At 39.9% G+C, this 27,583-nt stretch overlaps 1 protein-coding gene across 11 annotated transcripts in view; it reads left to right on the top strand.

Annotated features, from left to right (window-relative positions):
* The window catches only part of LOC134208787 (diuretic hormone receptor-like), a 192,790-nt gene that overhangs the window by 75,817 nt on the left and 89,390 nt on the right, over positions 1-27,583 (top strand). For 7 of the 11 annotated variants that reach the window (XR_009978699.1, XR_009978698.1, XM_062684739.1 and 4 more), the window contains exon 2: positions 26,739-27,231. Coding sequence is in view for 9 of the 11 variants with exons in the window: in XM_062684739.1 (XP_062540723.1) it covers positions 26,952-27,231 (280 nt within the window). In the remaining 2 variants the exon portion in view is untranslated. Of the gene's footprint in view, positions 1-23,981; positions 24,142-24,183; positions 24,293-26,410; positions 27,232-27,583 lie in introns of those variants that run through there. The other 4 variants (XM_062684734.1, XM_062684733.1, XM_062684735.1 and 1 more) reach the window with 3 other exon arrangements.

Here is a 27,583-nt window from a genome sequence, read left to right as displayed (position 1 = left end):
ATGTGTAAGAAAGTTAAAAATAGTACTGATAGGTAAACATGTTCTATAATTCACATTAATTTTTACAACAAATTTCGCCGTTGAATGCAATTTTTATTGCGAACAAATTAATTAAGGAAAAGTGCTTATGAATAGCTGATAATTTTGTACGTGCTTTGCGCACACACATACGTACAGATACGAACATACAGACATCATCTCAATTCGTTAAACTAAGTCCCGTTTTTCCTTTAAAATGTTCATATTTTTGGCGAACATATAGATTTTACGTACACTTAGTGTTCGAGAAGGCATAACCAGCCCTCCCCTAGCTATTACGAGAATTCCTTGAGGATCTATTACGTTAAGGTAATGGAATTATTCCGCAAAAGATTCTCAGAACAATTATCGTATTGATTTTAGTTGAATGTAACTACTCATCACTATTGAAGGTCAAGGGAACATGGGTTTTCCACTTACCCCATCCCACTAGTGTAAGTGGAAAAACGACTCCTAATTTTAAAATCTATTTCCATAAATTTCAAGCGACCAAAATGATATGAATTACCGCACAGTTGGTGCAAAATTGACTGTTTTTGATAGCCCATGTTGATTGTATGCATTTAGATCATTTAAACTGGGTTTACACTAATTCAAACATGCACTATCGATTTTTCCTTTTCCACTTCCCCCAGTGTACCTTAATGAGTTTTCATTATGATAATGACTTTATCGAGCAAAAACAAAAAAATATATCTCAATTTGATATTATTTTGATTCATGGATCACATAGTGATATCAAAATACTGATATCTTATTTAGTTATTCGTTTGATCGAACACATATTATGCGAAATCAAGATTATTTATAATTTAGTTATTTTGTATAAGTCTTGTCAGTTTGTAAGTTCAGCACTCAGATAGATTAAAATAAATAAATTATAATAAACAAAAATTAAAGGACTTGATAAACTTAGTATGATATTCTTCTGGATTTTTTAATTGCCCCTTCCCGATGTTAGATTTATTTTAATAACTTTTTTGCAAATAACTTTTCATTCAAATGACAGACCCCTCCTCCCTCTTTAAGCTGTCACGTAATAAGTGTACGGCCTCAAATATGTTTTCATGCGGTTTATAGAATACGGACTCTATTATTATTTTCATTTATCAAAATAATATCAAAATATGATATTTGCTAGAGAACTCTGCAATTCTATATCAAAATATGTTATAGTTATGATATCAAAAACTCAATTTGTTATAATTTTGTTAATATTTTGATAGCGGACTCTGCTCGGGTATGTCCTGTGCGATTCGTTCTACAAAGGATGCATTTTCCCGGCATATGGCAAAGGAAGATATGAATCCCTTTTTCAAATACTTCATTTAAGTTATTTTTAAAACCAGAGTTCAAAGTTCATCACTTGGATTTCTTCTTTTAAATGATGCATTTTCTTAGTTTATTGCAAGGGAGTATATGATTCCTCCTTTCAAGGAATGGATTTGACCGGCAGAGAGAATATGATATAGGGACCCTCCTTAGCCGTGCGGTAAGACGTGCGGCTACAAAGCAAGACCATGCTGAGGGTGGCTGGGTTCGATTCCCGGTGCCGGTCTATGCAATTTCCGGATTGGAAATTGTCTCGACTTCCCTGGGCATAAAAGTATCATCGTGTTGGCCTCATGATATACGAATGCAAAAATGGTAACCTGGCTAAGAAACCTCGCAGTTAATAACTGCTCTGTCACAGTGCAGTGTAGGGATGTAATGCCAATAAGAAGAAGAAGAATAATAATAATAGAAGTAATGTCATCATGTATGAGTATGAGATTCCTTTAAAATATACGTTTCATAACGCATAAGCGAGTAAGAATAGTTGAATAGTTGAAGAAATGCACAACGGAGAATTTTTCCTGCGTACTCTTACATGGAAAATAAAGCTAGCCACCAATCACCTGTCATAAGACGAGTTCAGTTCTATTCCATTTAAATCCAACGCGTTATAATCTATATAGATACACTCAACCCTCTTTTTACGGCAGTTTTTTTTACGTCACTTCGTTTTACGGCCTCCTTTTTACGGCACGTGACGTAAAAAGAATTTGAAACATTATTGACATCCAAAAGTAAGCCTATGAGAAGGCACTCTTAGAAACCCAAAGAACAAAGTAGATGCTTTGTATACACATCATTTGCCTTCAACAATTGTTCCGTTCCAGGTCATCCAAGAATTTCCTGGAGTCTACACGCGTAACCGAGGACCTAAGGCCTACAAGCGTGGCGAAAGAGCTGTTATCTATTGTAAAAAATGGTTTATGTCCTCTGAGTATTTTACTTTCACTTGCGTCTCAAATCCAGACATATGAGATGTAGTAAGATCTCCAAATCGTCCTGGAGTTTGAATCAAATGGTCTGAAGAATCAACCGAGGCTTCCATGATGTCCTCAGCCGCGGTATTGACCCAATTATGTCCTCCGATCAAGGATGTTATCGATCATTTAGTAATTTGCGTTCGATCATTTAGTAGTTTGTCAATAACTCATTCCAGAAGCTGAATTTCAAGATTTGTTGTATGGTGGACTTCTAGTGCGAAGGTTTATCTACAACTTTGTAGCTTTAACTAAATGATTGGAATTTTGTTATCATTTAGTCTAAGTTACTGAAACTATAGCTATAACTCCGTTACTAGTAGAGTTCAAACAACGAACCATTTGGCAGAGTTGTAGAAAAACCTTCGCACTAGAAGTCCACCGTACAACACATTTTGAAATTCAGCTTCTGGAATGAGTTATTGACAAACTACTAAATGATCGAACGCAATTTACTAAATGATCGATAACATCCTTGCCTCCGATCATTTGTCTTTCACTTGCGTCTCAAATCCAGACATATGAGATGTAGTAAGATCTCCAAATCGTCCTGGAGTTTGAATCAAATGGTCTGCCGAATCAACCAAGGCTTCCATGATGTCCATAGCTGCGGTATCAACCCAATTATGTCCTCCGAATAATCTTCTTTCACTTGCGTCTCAAATCCAGACATATGAGATGTAGTAAGATCTCCAAATTGTTCTGGAGTTTGAATCAAATGGTCTGCCGAATCAACCAAGTCTTCTATGATGTCCATAGCTGCGGTATCAACCCAATTATGTCCTCCGAGTATTTTATTCCCAAGGAACATTTTTAGTTCTATAACGGTCATGAAAACCATTATTTGCTCTACATGATTTCGGTAAAATCAGCATAAAACTAAAATGTTTGTAGGGATGGTGCTAGCAATTTGATTGTGGCTAAATTCGGCAATTCATATGGGCCATGCCCTTTTTGATCCATAGAACTAAAGTGAATACGGATTCAACTATTGTTCCATTGCAGATCATCCATGAATTTCATCCATCCCTGAAATATAAGTTTTACGATCATAACGTGTAACCAAAAGGCTGTTATCTTTTTAACAAAAACTTGTTCATACCCGTTTTGATCCATAGGACTAAATTGGATACCTCTTTAACTATTGTTCCATTCCAGGTAATTTAAGAAAGTCATGGAGTACTGGTCTTTAGGTCTACAGGATTATTATTTTTAAATGGTTCATCCCATTTTGATCCATATATCCATATTAGATACGCATTTAACAATTATTCCACTCCAGGTCATCGAAGAAATATCTGAAGTCTAGACTTCGTGGCCGGGGACATAATGGAAGCCTTGATTGATTCGGTAGATCATTTGGTTCAATCTCTAGAATAATTGGGAGATCTTACAACATGTTACATGTCAGAATTTGAGACGCAATTCGCAAACTATCCAAATTCCAGGAAAACTTTGAGATCTTACAACACCTCATATGCCTTGATTTAAGACGAGTGAAAGACATACACTCGGGGAATATAATTAAGTTGATACCGTGAGTGAAAAAATCATGAAAGCCTTGGTTGATTTGGTAGACCATTTGATTCAAACTCCAGGACAATTTGAAGATCTTACAACATCTTACATGCTAAAATTTGTGACTCAAGTGAAAGACTAATACTCAGAAGAGAAAATTGGGTTGACACTGCGGTTGGGGGAACCATGGCAGCCTTGGTTGATTCATTAGACCATTCGATTCAAACTCCAGCACAATTTGGAGATCTTACAACACCTCATATGTCTTGTTTTGAGATGCAAGTGAAACACAAATACTCAGAGAACATAATTGAGTTGATTCCACGGCTTAGGACATCGTGAAGGCTTTGGTTGATTCGATAGACCATTTGATTCAAACTCCAGAACAATTTGGAGATCTTACAATATCGAATATACCTGTATTTGAGACGTTAGTAAAAGACCAATACTCAGAAGACAAAGTTGGGTTGACATCGAGGCAGCCTTGGTTGATTATGTAGACCATCTGATTCAAACTCCAGGACAAATTGCAGATCTTAAAACATCTCATATACATGGACTTGAGACGCAAGTGAAAGACAAATACTCGGAGGGCATGACTGGGATGATACCGTGGCCGGGGGCACCATGGAAGCCTTGGTTGATTCATTTCACCATTTGATTTAAACTCCAGGACAATTTGGAGATCTTACAATATCGAATATGCCTGTATTTGAGACGTTAGTAAAAGACCAATACTCAGAAGACAAAATTGGGTTGACACCGAGGCTGGGACATCGTGGAAGCCTTGTTTGATTCTGTAGACCATTTGATTCAAACTCCAGGACAATTTGCAGATCTTAAAACATCTCATATACCTGGACTTGAGACGCAGGTGAAAGACAAATACTCGGAAGGCATGATTGGGATTATACCGCGGCTGAGGGCATCATGCAAGCCTCAGTAGATTCGGTAGACCGTTTGATTCAAACTCCAGGACGATTTGGAGATCTTACAACTTCATACATGCAAAAATTGAAGACGGATGTGAAAGACAAATAATCGGAGGACAACATTGGATTGACACCGAGACTGAAGACATCATGGAAGCCTTGGTTGATTCGGTGGACCATTTGATTCAAACTTCAGGACAATTTGGAGATCTTACAACACCTCATATGTCTTGTTTTGAGACGCAAGTGAAAGACAAATCCTCGGAGGACATAATTGAGTTGATTCCACGACTTGGGATATCATGAAGGCTTTGGTTGATTCGGTAGACCATTTGACTCAAACTCCAGGACAATTTGGAGATCTTATAACATCTGCTGGATTCGGAGAGATCTTACAATACCTCATGTAAGACGCAAGTGAATTTATTTGAAAGTATCCTCACTATCAATAAATTAAGTGAAATACTAGAAATTTTAGCAAAAATTCTTTTTACGTCACATTCGATTTACGTCCCCCCAATAAGTGACGTAAAAAGAGGGTTGAGTGTACGTATTTCGACATCAACTATAAGGCCGTCTTCAGTGTCTCATACTTCACTCGACATTACAACGTGATGGAATTAAATAGAGTAGTACTAATCTTGTCTCATGACAAGTGAACACGTTCTACTAAAGGAGCTTAATGTTTTTCTTAGCCACCAATGTAAACTGAATTCAAAGTTGATTTATCTTGCTAGTACAGCGGCTCTCAACCTTTTTCTTGAGAAGTACCCCTTCGAGCTCATACATTCATTGGGCTTCCGAGCCTCTTGAAAGGAGGCTTCCGAGCCTCTTGAAAGGAGGCTTCCGAGCCTCTTGAAAGAAGGCTTCCGAGCCTCTTGAAAGGAGGCTTCTGAGCCTCTTGAAAGGAGGCTTCTGAGCCTCTTGAAAGGAGGCTTCTGAGCCTCTTGAAAGGAGGCTTCCGAGCCTCTTGAAAGGAGGCTTCCGAGCCTCTTGAAAGGAGGCTTCCGAGCCTCTTGAAAGGAGGCTTCCAAGCCTCTTGAAAGGAGGCTTCCGAGCCTCTTGAAAGGAGGCTTCCGAGCCTCTTGAAAGGAGGCTTCCGAGCCTCTTGAAAGGAGGCTTCCGAGCATTTGAAAGGAGGCTTCCGAGCCTCTTGAAAGGAGGCTTCTGAGCTTCTTGAAAGGAGGCTTCCGAGCCTCTTGAAAGGAGGCTTCCGAGCCTCTTGAAAGGAGGCTTCCGAGCCTCTTGAAAGGAGGCTTCCGAGCCTCTTGAAAGGAGGCTTCCGAACCTCTTGAAAGGAGGTTTCCGAGGTTCTCAAAAGGAAGCCGATGAGCTGCTTGGAGAGAGGCTTCCAAGCCTCTTACAACGAAGCTATTCAGCTTTTGATGGCTGTTCGGCCACATTGAGAGTTGACGTAAAGTCAATGTCAACTTCTCTCCACGAACAGCCTAGATAGCCGTGTGGTGTCGGCAGCTGGTTATCTGGCTAAGAATAACATTACGGATTGCCTGTTCCAGTGGTAAAAGTCCATCATGCAGGTGACCCCTAATTTTCGGTGTGATACGCCTTTATGCTTACCGTGCCTACGAATGAATGATTAAAGGGGTCTAATAAGAACCTAACCGCAAACGGAGCCTGTGAAGCACCAGGGCCCCCTTCACAGTATTTTAGCCCTCGCTGCGCTAACCGGAGCTATGGCGTAGTTGACTTTTTATTTCTCCGAGATAATCAGCCACTCTTATTCAACCTCATCGTGAGGTTAAATAAGAGTAGGGTTATGAATATGTGTTTTAATTAGTTTTCAACAAATTGTCACCTATATGGATTCGTATTATGCGTTTTTTTTACAATGTACTTTGTGTATGTTACCTTTATGGATTCGCATTATGCGTTTTTCATAGTGTACTCTGTGTTTCGTCTTTGACGTTCGGCTTCAGCTACTCTTGTTTAATCTCAACTTGAGGTTGAATAAGGGTGGGGTTATGAACATGTTTTTTTTTACTTTTTTTTTTAAACAAGTTGTCACTCATATGGATTCGCATTATGCGTTTTTTTACAATGTACTTTGTGTATGTTATCTTTATGGATTCGCATTATGCCTTTTTCACAGTGTACTTTGTATCTAGTCCTTGACGTTCAGAGTGGGGTTATGGATATGTGTTTTACTTAGTTTTCAACAAATTGTCACCTATATGGATTCGCATTATGCGTTTTTTACAATGTACTTTGTGTATGTTACCTATATGGATTCGCATTATGCGTTTTTCACAGTGTACTCTGTGTTTCGTTCTTGACGTTCGGGTTCGGCTACTCTTGTTCAATCTCAACGTGAGGTTCAATAAGAATGGGGTTATGAAAATGTGTTTTACTTAGTTTTCAACAAATTGCCACCTATATGGATTCGCATTATGCGATTTTTACAATGTACTTTGTGATTGTCACCTATATGGATTCGCATTATGCGTTTTTTTACAGCCCTAGCAGCACACATGTTCCATATAGGTTACTGCAACTCTTATGTGACCACTATTGGTCACAAACAAGTTGCTGCAACCATTTTTGTCTGTCTTGTGCTGCTCGGGAGTGCACTCTGTGTTTCGTCTTTGACGTTCGTCCATTGTTACGTCCTCTGTGTTTTTGTGACACCTCTCTTTAGTCCCTAGCTGAAAGCGTGTGAATCTACATAATTGGCTTTCCTATAAATGGTTCCATTCTCCTTTCCAACTTCACTTCCTCTTCCTTTCCCCTTTTCACTTCCTTTTCCGTCAGGTAAATGATGAGAAAGGCCAGTGAAGGCGATGGCACAAATCTCCCAAATTGAGGGGAACGTGCCTCCTGAGCCGACGTTCTGATACCTGATACCTCTTGAAAGGAGGCTTCCGAGCCTCTTGAAAGGAGGCTTCCGAGCCTCTTGAAAGGAGGCTTCCGAGCCTCTTGAAAGGAGGCTTCCGAGCCTCTTGAAAGGAGGCTTCCGAGCCTCTTGAAAGGAGGCTTGCGAGCCTCTTGAAAGGAGGCTTCCGAGCCTCTTGAAAGGAGGCTTCCGAGCCTCTTGAAAGGAGGCTTCCGAGCCTCTTAAAAGAAGGCTTCCGAGCTCTTGAAAGGAGGCTTTCGAGCCTCTTGAAAGGAGGTTTCCGAGGTTCTCAAAAGGAAGCCGATGAGCTGCTTGGAGAGAGGCTTCCAAGCCTCTTACAACGAAGCTATTCAGCTATTCTGAAAAAGCCGTCATGCCTCTCAAATAGAGGCCTCCGAGCTTTTAGGTTTAGGTTTTGTAGCAGGATTTAATAGTTTTTGATTCACTGATCGCCATTATGTACAATGCAATGTTTTGAAATAAAAAATTACACAATTATCAAAACTTTATCAATAAGGGTTGGAATTGTAATACATCCGCCATTACGCATTTTTGTCCTAGGTACCCCCTGGGGTCAGTGAATGTATTCCAGTCCAGGTTTTAGGTTGAGAACCGCTGTGCTGGTAGATGTGCCAATATTTAAATGTTTCCGTTTTCCAATCGTACAATCATGTCGTACAATCGTCAAACAATTATCATGTATAGCCCTTTTAGTAGAAACAACGAAGCTGGATGACTTAATATTAAGGTACACCGGGGCAAGTTGAAATGCGGGGTAAGTTGAAACAGAAGCTGTAATTCAGAAAGGAAATGACCGAATGTTCTGATATTTTTTTTCAACAAACTACTCGCCTAAACGCATCTTCTGACTGCCATTCCCGAAAGATTGCAACTTTCAAAAGCAATCCCTGCCATTGTTTATTTTTCGCCCTTTGCAAAATCCAAACCAACTATTTGACGTGCCAATGAAACAGGTCTCAAAACGATGTTTGGAAGAGCTTTTTCATCAAATTTTCACGGGAGGTAATCATTCAATGTTGAATAAGCATAATGATTATGTAAAATCAATGAAAGACCAGTTTAAATTTTTGTATTTTGGTTGTTTGATATTGCTCTGCATGTTCAACTCATCGGGGCAAATAGAAATGCGTGGTGCGGGGCAAGTTGAAACAACGATTCAAAACGTCACCCTCGCAATTAAAAGTTTTTTTTTCCAAAATTCAACATGGTCCGGAAATACATTCGAAAAACATAAATTTGTAAAAACATGCAAACTTCTGAACATAAATTTAATTAATTTCGGCCCATTATGTCATGAATGCAAACTTCCTACAATCTACACTAGAATGAAAAGGGGTCATGTTTAAACTGCAGTTTTAAGATTCTTAATCTTCTGAGCACTGACTCTCAGAAAATAAAACATAGAGTATGTAAACATTTCGTTAACTCCACCTTTCACTTCCCCAGCTGCCTATTTCTCCAATCGAAGAGTTTATGAGAGATATGATATCTAGAATTAATGTGCATTTATGAAGAAGCCACAACAGAATTAATCAACTGCGCAATATTCAAGTGAACCAAATAATGAAGCATCCTGAATAGTAATCCGAGTGGTCACCAGTAGGAGAAAATCAATTTGATAAATTTTCAGCGAAGTGCGTTCTCCAGAATTTGGTATCTGAAAATACGCTTGTGACTTTGTTTTACACTGCCCTTATTCGCATAAGAGTCCCATGTCACTTTCGCCGACTTGAGTAATATGCCGTTGAATTTTTCAAACTTGTTTTACATGGAGTAATTCAAAAAAATCTAATAAATTGAAAAAAAAAATGGTATCTTTCCGAAAAATTTACATAATCTTCTTTATCCGTATTTATTGCTGTGAACCATACTTAAGTTTATTTTTTTTTTTTTTTGAGTAAAAGAGTACCTATCAAAATCTGTAATGTGATTTTAATGCGAGTAAACATCAAGATGAGACAACAAAAGTGGGATTTGTTTTCAATTTTTTAAAACAAAGCCTACTATTCTATCAGTTTTTCTTAAACAGGAGATAATTTTAAGCTAATTTCTGAAAATCAATATCGTCAAAAACTTACATGGGACTCTTATGAGAATCCTGGCAGTATTATAGCCCCTTTACAACCTCGTGCTTATTGAGTCTCACTGAGCACATACATTTTGTTATTAATACGGAAAAATTAGCTTACGTCTGAATATAACGCAGTGTTTCAACTTGCCCCGATTCGCGGGGCAAGTTGAAACGATGCATATAAAAAAATAATTAAAATATAAAAAATATTTATAAAAAAGTTTGTTAAGGTTGTTTATTTTTTATGTATAATATTTGGCCCGAACTGGCAAACGCCGCAAACGGAATCAAAATATATCAAAGGGTGATTTTTTTACAGCACTTCGAATTTCAACTTTGAAAAAACCGTTTCAACTTGCCCCGGTGTACCTTATTCAAAAGGCTGATGGATTCCACGCAGAATGACACATCGATCAAACTTGATGATAGTTGATTCGATTGAAACTTGTCACATACTTTCGGCATTGGAGATTGATTTTGATTTAATTTTTAAAAAATCGACCCTCGAGTAATTTATGAAAAAGTCGTATGTGTTTTCGAGCAAATTTATTTAAAAAAATCAGTACGGTCAAAGTTGATTGCCTGTGTTCCGGAGCCACCCGGAGTTGAAATTTGTTACTGTATCTGAAACTCGATTTGTGCATTTGTGAACAGCACAACATGTGGAAGATTTAGTTCGAAAAAGGAATTGGAGGGTAACCACTTCCTTCGGTGGGGTTTCATCCCTCATAACCAGTCTCGGTCTGGTCTAGGATGTTTTCGGGTGGGAAACATTCTCGACACCCTGGGCATAGTGTATCCATTGTACTTGCCACACACGATACATACTCATGCAACGGCGGGCATAGAAAAGCTTTCAATTAATAACTGCTAATAGAATACTAGCAGTTAAAAGCAGGTCAAGTTCCAGTTGAAATGTAGAGCCATTGAAGAAGAAGAAGAACAAAGACTGGCAAAATTTTTACGATTTTTGTATTGTGATGCAGCCCATAAGCTTCCTTGCCTTTCTCGTATTTTATTTCTAATCGCGATTTTAAAAAGACCTTCAATTGCGTAATAAATACTTGAACCGCAATACTATCATGCTTAAGTACATCAGAAGTAATAATCTGAAATAACAAATGGATGAATTGTTGCTTGATCATTATTCCAATAACTACTTTGCGGTATCTTGAAGTACAAACGAATAGTTTTCTGAAAAGTCATATACTTCAACAATTTCTCCGTTAGATTTCGTTTCTCTCAAAAATTTAAACTGTTCAGTTTTAATATAATTACAAGTACAATACGAATTCATCAACTTGTTGAATTAATGTTTCAAAATTGCAACGATCTGTAGAAATCCATTGCTCGAATGTTATTTCAGTTAAACTACATTCCTCCAATTGTTTTTCGGAATCCAAGCGGGTTGGTCAACGGTAACAATATTTCGACCTGGTTGATGTGCTCCATGTATAAGTTTGAGTCATTATCGAAGGAATATTTTTTAAGGACGTGTATCACCAATTCAACGTTTTCATGAATGGTACACACGCAAATATTGTGGGAACCAAAACCACCAAGTAATTTTCAAGTTGTGATGGCCTCTCGTTTACCATCGTTTTTTACAGAAACAAAATCATATTGCCGTGGCATTGCTCTACTTACAAGATCACTGTCGAAGAACTACTGCACTGCGTTATTTACCTCCGCGTCCAAACCGTGCCCACTCCTATCACTCATGGTTGATAGGATTCTTTCCTCTCCAGTCAATTTTCGGGCATGTCTTATTGTAACAAGCGTAGCTTTTATTGATATCGAATAAAACTCTTATAAATTTATAAGACACACGAGCACTGCGACGCTGCTTATATCTAGCTAGCTGACTAAGTGACATACCGTTTTATTGTTGGTCCCTAAGACAAATGCATGGAGGTGTGAGTAAGCGTTATATAATAGGGTTATAATTGATCATATTATTACACGCATTCTTTTCTTTTAAGATTAGTTCAAGAGATTTCTCCGAGTATTCAATAATTTGTTCATTGAGTCACCCATTCACCATAGCGTTTTGGAGGATTAACTGAACGACCACTTCGTGTTACACGAGGAGCGATGGGTGGTGAAGCATGTTGGAACGCATTCAGAGAATTTTGCGGAATCTGTGGTGAACGACAATGATCGTTCAACACTGTATGACCAATCGAAGAATCATTAGTTTCGATAGGAATATCAGTAGACTGGTTGTTAAGCTCAACATTTGAATTGGAAAGTCCGGGCGCGATCTCGGAGATGTTTTCATTTTTCTCAAGGTTCTGCGATAGGCTAGATGAGATATTGACAGCATTATGGTGATGAGAATTTGTTTCTTCATCTTCCACTAGTAAATCACTAGAGTTGTATGCATTATTCGAAGTATGTGTCATAAATCTACGGTTACGACGATAATGATTACCGAAGTTGTCTCTGATTACAAATGAATGACCGTTAACGTCACGTACCACCTGTCCATAGTGCCATTCTTTCGAGTTCTTCTTAAAGAGAACCCGATCACCCAATCTTACACATGGAAGTTGTTTTGCAGAACGGTCGTAATATTGCTTTTGCATGTTCCGTTTCACCTCCATCCTTTTCCGAATGACATGTTCCTCAATCCTTTCACGGATTAATAGCGTTTCGTCTATTGGTAAATGGGTCTTGAGTTGTCGTCCGAAGAATAATTGGCTGGGTGACATTTTCATGCTTGCGATTGGTGTGCAATTATATTCCAATAACCGGTATTGAAACTGATCGACCTCTCCTACTTCATAGCAACGCTTCAATATGTTCTTTGATATTGCTACTGCCTTTTCAGCAAGGCCGTTGCTTTGAGGATAACGAGGACTGGAAAATTCAAACCTGATGTTATTCTTGTTCGCATACTTCTCAGATTCAAGTGAATTAAACGGGACATTATCGCTTCGAACATTGGTTGGATATCCATAACAGACAAAGAACTTCTCGAGCAATTTGCAGACGCTGCTCATAGTCTTATCGTGTAACCTATCCGAGCAAATGAATCCTGAATAAGCGTCTACTACTACCAACCAATCATGTCCACCATACTCGTAGATATCCATTGATACTCTATGGAATGGATATTCAGGGATTTCATCTTGCACCAAAGGTTCTTTGCAGTTATTACGTTTGAGTTTCTCACAAATCGTACACGATAAAACTACTTCTGTTAGATCGTTGGTCATCTCAGGCCAGAAAAATTGAGTCCTGGCCTTAGCAAGAGTTTTCTTGATATCCAAGTGTGCGCCATGCAGCCATTTACAAATCAGGGATTGTAATGCAGTTGATACAATTGAGCGATGGGTTTTAAACAACAACCCGTTTTCATAGTGGAGTCCCTCTCGAACCTTATGGAAAATTTGACTGAGGTCGTCAAGTTTATGAAACGGAGGCCATCCGTTCGCAACATACTTCACTATTCGCATATATCGTTTATTAGTGGCAAGGGTTTGCTTATACTGAACATAGTTTTCCTCTGACATACATGCGTTCCTAGTTAACGAGTGCACGACACTTTGAAGGTCTGCGGTTGATTCATCAACATCAGGCAACGATGCACGAGAAAGACAGTCCGCAACAACTACATCTTTTCCTGGGGTATATACAATTGAAAGTCCTGTGTATTTCAGAAGAACCATGAACATTCGCTGCAATCGAGGTGTGACGTCATCAATATCTCGTTTCACTAAGGTCTCGAGCGGCTTGTGGTCCGACTGTACTGTGAATTCTCGTCCGTATAAGAAATGGTGAAACCTTTGACACGCGAACACAACTGCCAGAAGTTCCTTTTCAATTTGGGCCCATTTCTGCTCACTACTGGTTAAAGTACGAGATGCGTACGCTACAGGACCATTATCCTGCAGAAGAACACAGCCTAGACCATCTTTTGAGCTATCTGACTGAACAATACACGGTTTACTCGGATCGTAAATAACAAGCGTTGGTTTCGTACTGATGGATGAAAGCAAATCTCGTAATTCATGGTCATGCAGCTCAGTCCATTCCCATTTTGTACCTTGATGAGTTAATTTTCGTAGGTTTACTGTACGTTTGGATAGGTTTGGAATATACTTTGCAAGATACTTTAGAAGACCTAGCAACCTAGAGACGTCAGCAACACACGAAGGCTTTGGCATGTGCGTTATTGCACGAACGTCCTTATCCAGTGGATGGATTTCCCCATCGCCGATAATACTGCCCATAAAAGACACCTTGCTTTGACGAAACTGCAGTTTATCAGCATTAAATTTAACGTTATTCTGACGAGCTCGCTCAATAACTTGCGACAGTGCTCTGTCATGCTCATCTTCATCCTCGCCTGCTATCAGAACATCATCAAAATATACTTCAACCCCGGAATATCACCAAATATTGCTACCATTTTACGTTGAAACATTTCAGGAGCGTTGTTCAAACCAAATGGCACTCGCTGCCATCTGTAGCGGCCAAATGGTGTCATAAACGTTGTTAAATCAGAACTATTACGGTCCAGTTCCATCTGCCAGAATCCGCTACTCAAATCCAGAACAGTGAAAACGTGTTTCCCTGATAGGCTGCTGAACAAATCCTGTTGAGTAGGGATGAGAAAATGTTCTCGCTTGATACACTTATTGAGTGGTTTCGGATCAATGCAAATGCGTAAGTCACCGTTCGTTTTTTCCACCAGTTGCATGTTACTAACCCAATCCGTTGGATAGTCCACAGGAGAGATTATATCTTCTTTCACCAGTCGTGCCAGTTCCGATTTCAAACGGTCATGGAGAGCTAATGGAACTCGCTTCCGGTAATGCAATGACGGAACAGAGTTTTCTTTCAAGATAATCGCACACTGTCCTGGAAATTTTCCTAGTCCTTCAAAAATGTCCCGAAAACATGTAATGAAATGTTTACTATCTTTGAAAAACTCGAAACGACCTTCTACCACACTGAGACGTTTTATTAAACCGAACTCAATACACGACTGTAATCCTAGTAGCGGTTCGAAGGAATTATCAACAACCAAAAAGGAGGCACTATATGAGCGATCACTGACAGTATCAAAACATGTTAACGTAACTTTCCCATGTACTTTTATTCTGTTAGAGCTATAGTCCAAAATCAAACCATCATTGTACTCGTCCATTGAAAGGTGGAGTTTGCGAACAGTGCGTATTGGTACGCAGTTGACATCGGATCCAGTATCCAATTTGAACCAAACCTCTTGATCTGCTATGCGGAGAACTTTTCGCCATGGCTGGGGACCATTAGATTGCCCACTAACAGAATTTGTGCTCACTCTAAAAAAATTAGTTACCTTTTTTAACCTTACATGCATTGTCTACCTGATCTACACCTGATATCTTACCAGCGTCGCTCCAGTTAACAGACTGTACTATTTTATCGGTGACTCCGTTTCGCTTCGATGATTGCTGGCTGCTCCTCGTTGGCTTTGTTTTCTTGCGGCAGCACTTGCTGTAGTGACCAACCTCACCGCAAGAGTAACACTCGGCGTTCAGGGCCGGACAGACTCTCCGATGGTTCTGGTTGAACTGCCTTCCACAGCTGTAGCAACGATTGCGTGTGATTGTATCAACAGTTTTCACTTCCGGAACGACGTCTTCCTTCTTCGAAACCAGCTTCACTTCCAGAAGATTGCTTCTTCGATCCAGCAGTAGTTTGTTTTCTGATGCAGCTTCAAATACTTTACATGTTTCGACAATTTTGGTAAGGGGATCATCTCGGCCATCCAATAGTTTCAATTGTAGCTTTTTATCCTGGATTCCGATTATAATCCTGTCACGCAGCATACGGTCACTATACGGCGTTTGACATGTACCACAACTAAACTCGCAGTACTGAACTTGCGTTCTCAGCTCAGTCTCGAATTCGGCAAACGTCTGCTTCTCCTTCTGCGAAATGGAATTAAATTTGAAGGCCTCCATAGCGACATTTTTACGAGGAAGACAATAATCATCGAAGGCCGCGACGACCTGTGCTAGCGTGTGTGCAGCTGTTCCATCCTGGGCGTCTTCAAATCTATCACCTTCTTCTCCTGCTTCTTCTTCCTGTCCCGGATCACCGAACATAACCTCCGTGGTACTGTTGCTCGGGAATAAAGAGTTGAAAATTTCCACTCCACGCGGCCCAATCAACCACAAGAAAGTGGCGATTTTGTTGGTTTCTGACTCCTGCATTTTGTTATTGGCTCGAAGGTAAATGCCGAATAATTGCTTCCAACGTGGCCATTCTTTGGCCAGGTTGGCACAGTCAAGCGGTTGTGGCAGACGATTATCAAAGCTTGACGCCATTTTATTTTCAACCGTACTGATTCACTTGCTCCGGAAATTTACGTTGGAAAGAATTGACCGGACTAATGACGCGAAGGCTTTCACGCACTACTACAATCCGGAAAGTGGTTCTGTGGCTCGGAACGCCACTTCTGACACCATGTAACAAGCGTAGCTTTTATTGATATCGAATAAAACTCTTATAAATTTATAAGACACACGAGCACTGCGACGCTGCTTATATCTAGCTAGCTGACTAAGTGACATACCGTTTTATTGTTGGTCCCTAAGACAAATGCATGGAGGTGTGAGTAAGCGTTATATAATAGGGTTATAATTGATCATATTATTACACTTATGAGGTATAAAGGTGCATCAAAATACTGCATCACTTATTGATGGCTTCATGATTTCGGTAATACTGACAAGACCCTTAATTCGTCACTCGAACATCCTGCTTCGGTGCACACTTAATATTTTTTACCGGGATCTCAGCAAAATAGTCAACTTTTACCCAAATTCGCACAGCCGTGCCCCAACAAACATGTTTTTTGCCGAGATTTCTGTTAAAATTGCTGAAAATTAGCAAATAAATTGCCGAAAATCAGCTAACAAACATCATTTTTGCCGGAATATCAGTTTTTTATTTTGCTGGTGCACGGCTGTGCGGATTTTTGCCAAGCTGCATAAATAAAAACTAAGTGTGTGAACTTTTCTCAAAGCTACAATATCATCTCATTGGAATTTGCAGCCTTAATTGCGCTTCAATTGGTCAAGATCTTCATCTGCTTCAAAATCGAAGTTATGCCTCCGTAGCCCTTTTTGTATGTCCAAATATTTCCGTTTGGGGTAACCTGCATTTTTAGGTCCCTCATAGATACTGGGGAAACGTTAATCCAAGCTATTCCAGTCAACCGTCTAAGACGAATTAAGTACTCTCCATTTAATTCCACCAATTATTTTCGATATCTTTGCAGATACGTGTTTCGACCACAACTGTATGGTCGTCTTCAGTGTTTCGTACTTGACTCGATTAAGTCGAGTCACGGAACAAATATTTTTTGAGATTTTTGTAGCATGCCATTCATCCTTCGCGTTTCTATAGATATTGAAAGGGGCAGATATGTAACATCGTGTGACAACTCTAATTGAAAATGAGAAATTCCAATACTGGCTGTGGCTCAGCTTCTGGTGGGTGTGATTCGGATAACGGTGGTTGTTGTTCCTCCACTGTTTGCACAATGCACATCACCATAAACATTTACAGTCACTAGTTTGAGCAGTCTACACGAATCACAAATAGACAAAGACGTGTCCAAAGGAATATTACATCCCATTGATTTCAATTTATCAATTACTTTTTCGATCACTATACGGAGATGTTTGACCATCGTGTCCTGGGAAATATCAGACGGCCGTGACGATAAGGCGCGTCTCCCAATACGCTACCGCATGGGCTTCGCATCTGGAGACTGACAAGGGTTTGGTGGAGGGGCTAGGAATCAAACCCATGACCATTCGCTTGTTAGGTGAACGTGTAGCTAACTACGCTACGGGCAGAGGCGTGCATTCGAAGAAGGCATTTGCTCCTCCCTTCGCCTTATATCGAGCAGACGTGATCATTTGAAGAAAAAAATATCTCCGCAATTAGCTTTATACCGGGCACAAGCGATCATTTAAGGAAGGAATTATCTTCTCGATTCTCCTTATACCAGGCAAATGATCTTATTCAAAGAAGGCATTATCTCCTCGATTCGCTGTATGCTGGCTGTTCGGCCACATTGAGAGTTGACGTAAAGTCAATGTCAACTTCTCTCTACGAACAGCCTAGATAGCCGTGTGGTGTCGGCAGTCGGTTGTCTGGCTAAGAATAACGCTACGGATTGCCTGTTCCAGTGGTAAAAGTCTACCATACAGGTGACCCCTAATTCTTGGTGTGATGCGGCTTTATGCTTACCGTGCCTATGAATGAATGGTTAGGGGGGTCTAAAATGAACCTAACCGCTAACGGAGCCTGTGAAGCACCAGTGCACCCTTCACAGTATTGAGCCCTTATTGCGCCAACCGGAGCTATGGCGTAGTTGACTTATTGCTTCTCCGGAATAATCGGCTACTGTTATTCAATCTCAACTTGAGGTTAAATAAGGGTGGGATTATGAGTATGTTTTTATTTAGTTTTTTATCTAATTGTCACCTATATGGATTCGCTTTATGCGTTTTTCACAGTGTACTCTGTGTTTCGTCTTTGACGCTCTTGATACGATACCGACTTGGTTTCATCGTTGCTGTTCACATAAATGTTGAAGTTGTGGAGTGTATTATCGTAATTCGCAATGGCTACAGTTAGGATAGCTCAAATCAATCTTCAGCACAAAAGAACAGCAACGATTAATCTTTGTAGACTTATGCAAAATGGCAAATCCCAAGTGGCTTTGGTGCAGGAACCCTATTTTCGCAAGGGTAGCTTTTACCTAGGTAACCTAGTGAACCCGGTTTTGCTGCTTTCAGTAATGAAATGGCAAACTCTCGATCAATGCCGCGTGCATGTGTACTTGTTAACAACGCTATCGTTGCTACACTTATCTCTGAACTAACAACCAGAGATGTACAGTGCTGTCACAATTGATGCAACTGGCGGATCCCCCGTCCGGAAATACGTCTATTGTTCGGTTTATTTACCACATGATGACCCATCCCCTACGGATGCTTTCAAACAAGTGGTCAGTTATTGCACGTCAAAAGGCCTTCCGCTAATTGTCGGTAGTGATGCAAATGCTCATCACATCATCTGGGGTAGCTCGGATATCAATCTGAGAGGCTCCAGCTTGATGGAATACTTAAGTAGTACCGAACTTGGTTTACTTAACATAGGCAATCGCCCAACCTTTATGGTATCTAATAGAGCAGAAGTATTAGACATAACTCTCTGCTCCAATAGAATCAGTCACGAGTTGACGAATTGGCATGTGTCAGATGAGGAATCCATATCTGACCATCGCTACATCTATTTTGATCAGTTGAATGTTTCTTCGCAGACCTTGCGTTTTAGAAATCCCCGTTCAACCAACTGGGATCTCTATACAGAGTTGCTCTCGACAAAATTTCATGGATATCTACCATCCATTGAAACTCCTACTGACTTGGATGATGCCGTTGATACTACAACGTTGCATATCGTGGAAGCTTTTGAAGAAGCGTGCCTTGCGTTCTGTGAAAACCTCAAGAGGAACCCCGTGGTGGAATTCCGATTTGGCTAAGCTCAGGAAGCAGTGTAGAAGGAGTTGGAACAGACGCCATTCAGCAGGGACGGATTCTTTCAAGTTGGCTCGCAAAGCTTACAAGAAGGCTCTACGATCTGCTGAACGATTCGGCTGGAAAAACCTTTGTGCAAATGTTTCCAATTTGAGTGAAGCCACTCGATTGAACAAAATTCTTGCGAGATCCAAGGATTTCCAAGTTGGCGAAATTCGCAAGCCAAATGGCGACTACACTTCTTCCGACGAAGATGCGTTAGAGCACTTATTTGATACACACTTCTCTGGATGTGTAGATATTGCATCTTCGGATGTTCCTGATGTCTTTCATGTAGTTATAGGTCTTGGGCTCAGGCTCGTAGAATCATAACTACTGAATCGATTCAATGGGCTCTTAATAGTTTTGCTCCTTACAAATCTCCAGAGGAAGATGGGATCTATCCCGTTCTTCTTCAGAAGGGTTTTGAGCATATCAAACATGTTTTGAAAAAGCTTTTAGTATGCAGTTTTGCTACTGGGTATATTCCCATATCCTGGCGGGATGTCACTGTAAAGTTTATCCCAAAAGGAGGACGTGCTTCGTATGAAGAAGCAAAGAGTTTTAGACCCATCAGTCTGACCTCATTTCTTCTGAAATGCTTAGAACGCATTATCGATCATCACATTCGTGATGACTGTTTGGCAAACATGCCTCTTCATGTTAATCAACATGCTTAGTCCACCGTGACTCTTCTACACAAGGTTGTCTACGACATCGAAAAAGCATTTGCTCAAAAGCAATCATGCTTGGGTGCGTTCTTAGATATTGAGGGTGCTTTTGACAACGTGTCTTTCGATGCAATATTGGAAGCTGCACGTTGTCATGGGCTACCTAATATAATTACCAAATGGATTTACCAGATGCTTAAAAACCGATATCTCTACTCGACATTACGTCAAGCAGCGATTAGGAAATTAAGTGTCTGTGGCTGCCCTCAAGGGGGAGTATTATCTCCACTTTTGTGGAACCTCGTTGCAGATACGCTATTGAGATTACTCAATAATGGCGGTTTTCCAACCTATGGATTTGCCGACGACTATCTAATATTAATAGCCGGTTTGTGTATTACTACTTTATTCGACCTGATGCAAAATGCTCTTCAGGCAGTCGAAAGTTGGTGTCGCCAATATGGCCTTTCGGTTAATCCGAATAAAACATCTATTGTACTTTTCACGGAAAAACGTAACCGTAATGGTATTCGCCCATTACATCTTTTTGACTCTGAAATCAATGTAACGGATCAGGTAAAGTATGTGGGACTAATTCTTGATTCCAAGCTCTCCTGGACTCCTAACATTGAGTTTAGAGTCAAAAAGGCGTGTATGGCTTTCGGTCAATGCCGACGAACTTTTGGTAAAACTTGGGGTCTTAAACCAAAATATATCAAATGGATTTACACAACAGTTGTACGACCAATTTTGGCTTATGGATGTCTTGTGTGGTGGCAAAAGGGTGAAGTGAGGACAATTCAGTCTAAATTAGGCCATCTTCAAAGGATGTGCCTAATGGCAATGACTGGTGCGTTCTCTTCGACTCCCACGGCTGCTCTCGAGGTTCTTCTCGACGTTGTCCCACTACACATACATCTCAAACAAGAAGCACTTTCTTGTACTTACCGATTATGGGTTCTCGGTTTCATGGAAGAGAATCCTGTAAACCGCAGTTCTACACACACTTCGTTGTTACAACTCATGGTTGATTGGGACAGAACAGTCCTTGCTCCAAGTGATCTCACACTCACTAGTAGTTTCCCTTATAGGACATTTTCAACACAATTCCCCTCGCGGGATGAGTGGACATCTGGCTATTTGGAGAGAAGTATGTCGGACAGCATTGTTTGTTACACTGACGGCTACATCTTCGAAGGTAGAGCGGGTGCAGGTGGTTACTCGCGTGAGCTGCGATTGAAACAGTCCCACTCACTGGGTAAACACTGCACTGTCTTTCAAGCGAAAATATTTGTCATTGCGTGTTGAGTGCAATCCGCACTGCAGAAACACATAATGGGCAAAGTAATATACTTCTGTTCAGATAGCCAAGCAGCTATCAAAGCCCTCGCTTCGGCCAACTCAAGGTCGAAGTTAGTAATCGCATGTCGAACTCAAATAGAGGAACTGAATTCAGTTAATACATTGCACCTTATATGGGTACCTGGCCATTCTTCCATAGCTGGAAACGAATTGGCTGATGAGTTAGCTCGCACTGGAGCATCACAAGACTTTTTTGGTCCTGAGCCAGCTATTCCAATATCTAAGTGTTGGGTGAAGCGTTTGATCAGCTCTTGGGCTTCCACTCAGCACAAACGGTATTGGAGTAGTTTGGATTCATGTCGACAAACAAAATTGTATATCCAAGAGCCATCTCCGGCAGTAGCTAACTATTTAGCTAATCTGTCTAAACAGAATTGCAGTGTCTTAGTCAAGGCCTTGACAGGTCACTGCCGACTCAACTATCACATGGCAAATATTCAACGTGTTGAATCCTTTGTCTGTGATGGTTGTGAATCCGATTATGGAACTTCTTATCATCTGATATGTAACTGCCCAGTTTATGCGCAACTGCGTTTCCAAATATTTGGTAAACACTTACTAAGTGAAATTGACTACAGAAACCTGAACCTTCAAAGTATTCTGTTGTTCATAACCCGTTGTGGTAAGGAGCTATGAGCTTTTGTACGTGTTGTATACGTTGTATGCCCTCTTCAAGGGTACCTTTCCCAAACTTCCCATTTTTCTCCCATCCATATTCCTTTCGTTTTTGTTCACTTCCTTTTCCGTCAGGTGCGTGATGAGAAAGGCTGTGAAGGCGATGGCACAAATCTCCCGAATTGAGGTGAACGTGCCCCTGGAGCCGACGTTCTGATACCTGATACCTGATACCGGGCAGACGCGATCATTTAAGGAAGAGATTATCTCCTGGGATTCGCGTTTTCAACGCTGTGTGCACTCTGCGTTAAAAAGTTGCAGGTGTGTTTCGGGAGAAAACGGTAACGCAGCGTCGCCACATCGATGCACACCTGCGTTATTTGACCGCTACGTGCACGTGGCGTAATATTTTCTCAAATTTATCAAGCGAAAACCTCTTGAGTTTCCAAAGGGATTTTTTTTTCTAATTTTTAATAAATCGTTCGAATTTTCGAAGGGAAATATTCGTTCAAATTTCCCGAAGAGAAATTCTTCCAAATTCCAAATGGAGATTTTTTTGACTTTCCGAAGAGAGTTTTTTTTTTCTAATTTCCGAAGAGATTTTTTTCCCAACATTAGTGATCTGTTTTTCGAATTTCTGAAGTATAAATTATTTTGAATTTCTGAAGGGAAATTCTTTTGAATTTTTGAAGGAAAATTCTTTCAAATTTCCGGAAAGAAATGTTTACAAATTTCCAATGGAAAACCCTTCCGAATTTCCGGTGGGAAATTATTTCGAAGTTCTTTCGAATTTCCGATTGGATTTTTTTTCTAATTTCCAATGGAATGTGATTTTATTCCGAATTATTTCGAATTTCCTGAGAAAAACTCTTTCGATTTTGCAAAGGAAAATTCTTTCGAATTTTTGAAGGGAAATGGTTTTGAAATTCCAAAGGAAGATTTTGTCGAATTTTCAAAGGGAAATTATTTCGAATCTCCAAAAGTAACTTTGATCGAATTTCTAAAATTTCCGATAAGAAGATTTTTTAATTTCCGATTAGAAATTCTCTCGTTTTTTCTCAAATTTCCGAAGGAAAATTCTTTCGATTTTGCGAAAAAAATATTCAGAAATATCCGAATAATCTTTCGAATTTCTGATAGGAAAATCTTTCAAATTTCCGGATGGAAATGCTTTCCAATTTCCGAAGAAAAACTGTTTTGAATTTCTGAAAAAATCTTTCAAACTACCGAAGGAAAAATCTCTCGAAGGGAAATGCTTTGGACTTTGCAAAGAGAAATTCTTTGGAATTTCCAAAGAGAAATTCTTTGGAATTTCCAAAGAGAAATTCTTTGGAATTTCCAAAGAGAAATTTTTCAAAATTTATAAAAGGAAATACTTCCTATATTCCAATGGGAAAATTCTTTCGAATTCCGAAGAGAAATGCTGTCGAATTTTTATAGGGAGCTCTTTAAAATTTCAAAGGGGAAATTCTTTCGAATATTCAAAGCAAAATTCTCCCGATTTTTCAGTGGCAAATTCCGCCAATCTCTACTTCTTTATTTTCATCTTAACTACTGTTGTTTAGTGTGGTGTGGTTTTTGGTAACATTAAATTTATAGACATGATTCCAAAGTCAAATATTGATTTTAGGGTAATTTATTTTTTACAAATTCGAAGTGGCACAACCACCTCTTAAGCGTACCGAAGAAATATTCGTACAAGCAACAGAATGCTTGCTCAAACGCACAGTCGATCCATAATCAGTAAAGTACATTGCAATAGCGGTTTTTAAGCTTCACTCGTAATGCAATTGATACACAAAGAAGATTCTTTGCTTTTTTTCTTATTCTAAAAATAATTCTGGAATAATTGAATTGTTCATAATTACACGCTGCGCTTCTACCAACAGCGTTCAGCCCCATAATTAATCTACGCATTTTCCGCAAGCTATTTTAAAACCTTTCTTCGCTGTTTTGTCTATTTTTATAACCATTATTTTGTTTCCTTTTTTTCCAGATCCAGCTGACCAATCATCGTTGCCACAATAATTATCCAGTCAACGGCACCACCTTCGCAGTTTTCGAACAGCCTATCATCGCGGTGCTTCCCAACACGTCTGCCTGATCCCACATGGCAACAAACGGCGTGACGGGTTGCCTTCCCCGGACCGAACTGGGTTCGATATCATTTTTCAAAGATGCGGAGTGTTCCGGTGGCGGCTTGCACTGAATGGTCCAAAAAGAGAACAAACAGTTTTTTGGTGGTTTATGTTGATTTTTCAGCAACCATTATCATCATCAGTTAGTGCGTTCACTTGGCGAGTGCAGGTTGTGGTCCCGTCTTGGTTTCACCTCACTGAAGTGGCTGGCTGTATAGAGTAGATCGGGGACATATTTCTATCAAAAGAGCATCAAGCTTCAAAATTAGAGAATTTTTGACTAAATTATAATGACAGCCCGATTTTTATTGGAAAATTTCATTTACTCGAAATCTTTCAGAGCTCCTCACTCCTCTACCATCTATCGCGCCTAGTTTAAACGTCTTGTTTGTTGCTCGATCCATGGATTCAATGAGCACAGAGAGGAGGAGAAGACTGCGGTTTGTTTGCGTTGAGTTTTGGTGACTGCTGCCGGTGGCGGAGTTGTGGGTGGTGTGTGATAAACCATTTGGAGACATTTGTTTCGCTCACCGGAGCAGCGCGAGCGCTCTATTTTGAACATGTTTACGGCGATAAAGATGTTTTTGGTGAAGCGTAAACGGGCTGCCTATTGAAGATGCCAAGCCAACTGGAAGTTTGAAATGAAAACAACGAAAATAGTGATTAAATATCTTTAATACGATTGAGCCCATAATAAGTAAGACTAAGCAGCAAAAGAATAAAGGGAGAATTCTGAAAAGAATTGAAAATGTGAGAAGTGTAAAAAATCCTGCTGAAAAGTGATGGTCAACTTAGTTCAACTGACCGTTAATGATTGGTAGTGACCCTTACACCTCATCGCCTGTAGGTTTCCCTGGAAATAAAATAAGTTGGCCATAGAAATAGCTTTCTGGACTTGTAGAAACAGGTTAAACATATTTTTAAGCTACGTACCGTCAAGGCTATTTTGGTGATATCAAATTTTCTTGTCGAAATGGACTGAAGAACCTGTTTACGAGTATGGATTGGAACTTTTCTAAAAGAGCATGAACAAATTAGCATTTCCAAAAATGTTGGATCCATAAAACATGGGGTCTTCCTTAGCCGTGCGGTAAGATGCGCAGCTACAAAGCAAGACCATTCTGAGGGTGGCTCTGTTCGATTCCCATTCCACTCCGGCCTATGAAATTTTCGGGTTGAAAATTGTCTCGACTTCCCTGGGCATAAATGTATCACCGTGTTAGCCTCATGATAGACGAATGCATAAATGGTAACGCGGTTAGAAACCTCGCAGTTTACAACTGTTGAAATGCCTAATAAACACCAAGCTGCGAGGCGGCAATGTCCCAGTGTTGGATGTAATGCCAATAAGAAGAGAAGAAGAAGATAAAACATGGAGAGCCAACCAAAGAAAAAAAAAAGTGTTTTTAACTAGCCAGGAAGTATGAAGATGGTGCTTCTTATAATTTAATTGAAATTCAAAGGATTTTCCCTTTGAAAGAAAGAGAACAAAATTATGAATCATTTTGTTCTCTAGTTTATTTATGATGCATTGAACTTTATCATAGCTGTATCCACAAAATTTGTAGCTATAACAGTTAGCAGTCCACCTCGAACAAATTTTAAGGCAAAAGCCAGACTGTAGTAAGATCGCGTCTGATGGTCTACTCTTATTTACATTTTTGGAACAACCTTTCGCGGCATCTTCTTTGTTACGTTCCATTTTGATCGCAAACGTGCCGAGAGTCGAACTGTTGATACATATTTTTGTTTGTAGAAAGCGAAGAGGAATCGCACGAAACTAGTTTTTCGTCACTAATCTGACGGACTACATAAATATATTAATATAGGTTTCAGTAGCCATTTCCATGCACGAATACTAAATTAAGACTTGATAAAATTAACTGTCAAGAGCGTGAAGTCAAGCATTGGTCTTTGATTTTCTAATCACACTCGTTGGCGATAAGCAAACAGGATTCCTCCTCACATGTCCCTTATGCATGCAAATAATAGTTGAAAATGATAACTTGTGCCATTTATTTGGAATTTATAACTTGATTTCAAAAATGAAAATTGCTATACTAATATCTTCTTAAGAGTTAAAAGAAGTTTAACTTCGATGCTCATTTTGACAACTTTCGAAACCGATTGATAAAGTTTCGTCCTTGCTTGATCAGAAATTGTTACACTTCGAAAAAAACTTTAATTGATTTTCAATGACCACAACTCTTAGCCGCAACGAACCGTGTCAACAGCCTATCCCGTCTGAGTTTCATCCCCTGTATTTATAACGAATCTTGCTACCAAGGTGCCCGCGGAAAAGCTATCGGTTGGCAGTCGTCTCTAATGATGGAAATACTCGCCCGGAGGATCCATGACGATTGTGCCGAGGGAAGACCTGTTGCGTGCGGGGGTGGTCGCGGTGGAAAACGAGCGGAATGTCGTTTTCCTAGGTCTAACGCGTGAGTCGGTTCGGTTCAGTTACGGTTGGAACAGAAGCGCGAATGGTCATTGTGGGATCCGCGTCGACAGCAAGTGAGGAGTGCGTGGGCGGGTGCGAGTGTAGCGTGTATTTATGCCGCAAAGTAGAAGGAAATTCGACTTGTTGATCTATCACCTCTGATTTACCGCTTCAGGGAAAATATGAATAAAGAGTTTAAAAATGGTGCGATGGAAAAATAATCTACAAGAAAACATAGTTTGCGGTGATCGATGGATCCAATCAGTTCAGCAAGAGTGATAGATGAGAAGAGAACGAAAATGTACCACTGTGGAAGAGTACAAAACAAGTGATTAGTTATAAAATTCCGCTTGAAGAATAGTGCGGTGAAAAGTGAATATAAACAAAAATGGGCGAATCATCGGCATCATCATCAATGGAGTCCCTGCTGGCACTGATGGATGTCGGTGGCGATTTCAACGGTTCCGGTAGTGGCGACGGGTTTTCACCGCCACCAATCAACGATACTCTGCGGGATCTGTGCCACCTGCAAAATGATACACTGTTTATGGAGCTGTCGTGTCCGCCGCTGTTTGATTCTGTTTCGTGCTGGCCGAGGACACCACCAGCAACGACAGCAATTTTGCCGTGCTTCTCCGAGTTCAAAGGCGTACAGTACGATACAACACGTGAGTATTGTTATAGCATTAGGATCAAGATTTCAGGTTATAAAAGCTGAGGATTTTTTCGATATTGATTATACATAATGAGATCCCTTCACTTAACAATAGAAAGATATGAGCTAGGCGATTATTTTATCTTTGAGATAAATTATTTTAGAAAACTTGATCGTATTTTGCAAAATGAAATAATGAATTCCACAGATATAAATAACAATTCCAATTGCCATCGCTTTTCAGCAATATAGGGGAACTGTTCGACACTTCATCTCATAACTCACACTCTAAGGAATTTGATTTATTGTTTGATTTGTTCAGTAGTGAGCAGGTATGTTAGCAAGATAAAGCGACGAGTTTGGTG

This window comes from Armigeres subalbatus, chromosome 2 (genome assembly GCF_024139115.2).
Source record: "Armigeres subalbatus isolate Guangzhou_Male chromosome 2, GZ_Asu_2, whole genome shotgun sequence".
NCBI lineage: Eukaryota > Metazoa > Arthropoda > Insecta > Diptera > Culicidae > Armigeres > Armigeres subalbatus.
This window is presented reverse-complemented; position numbering and strand designations above follow the sequence as displayed.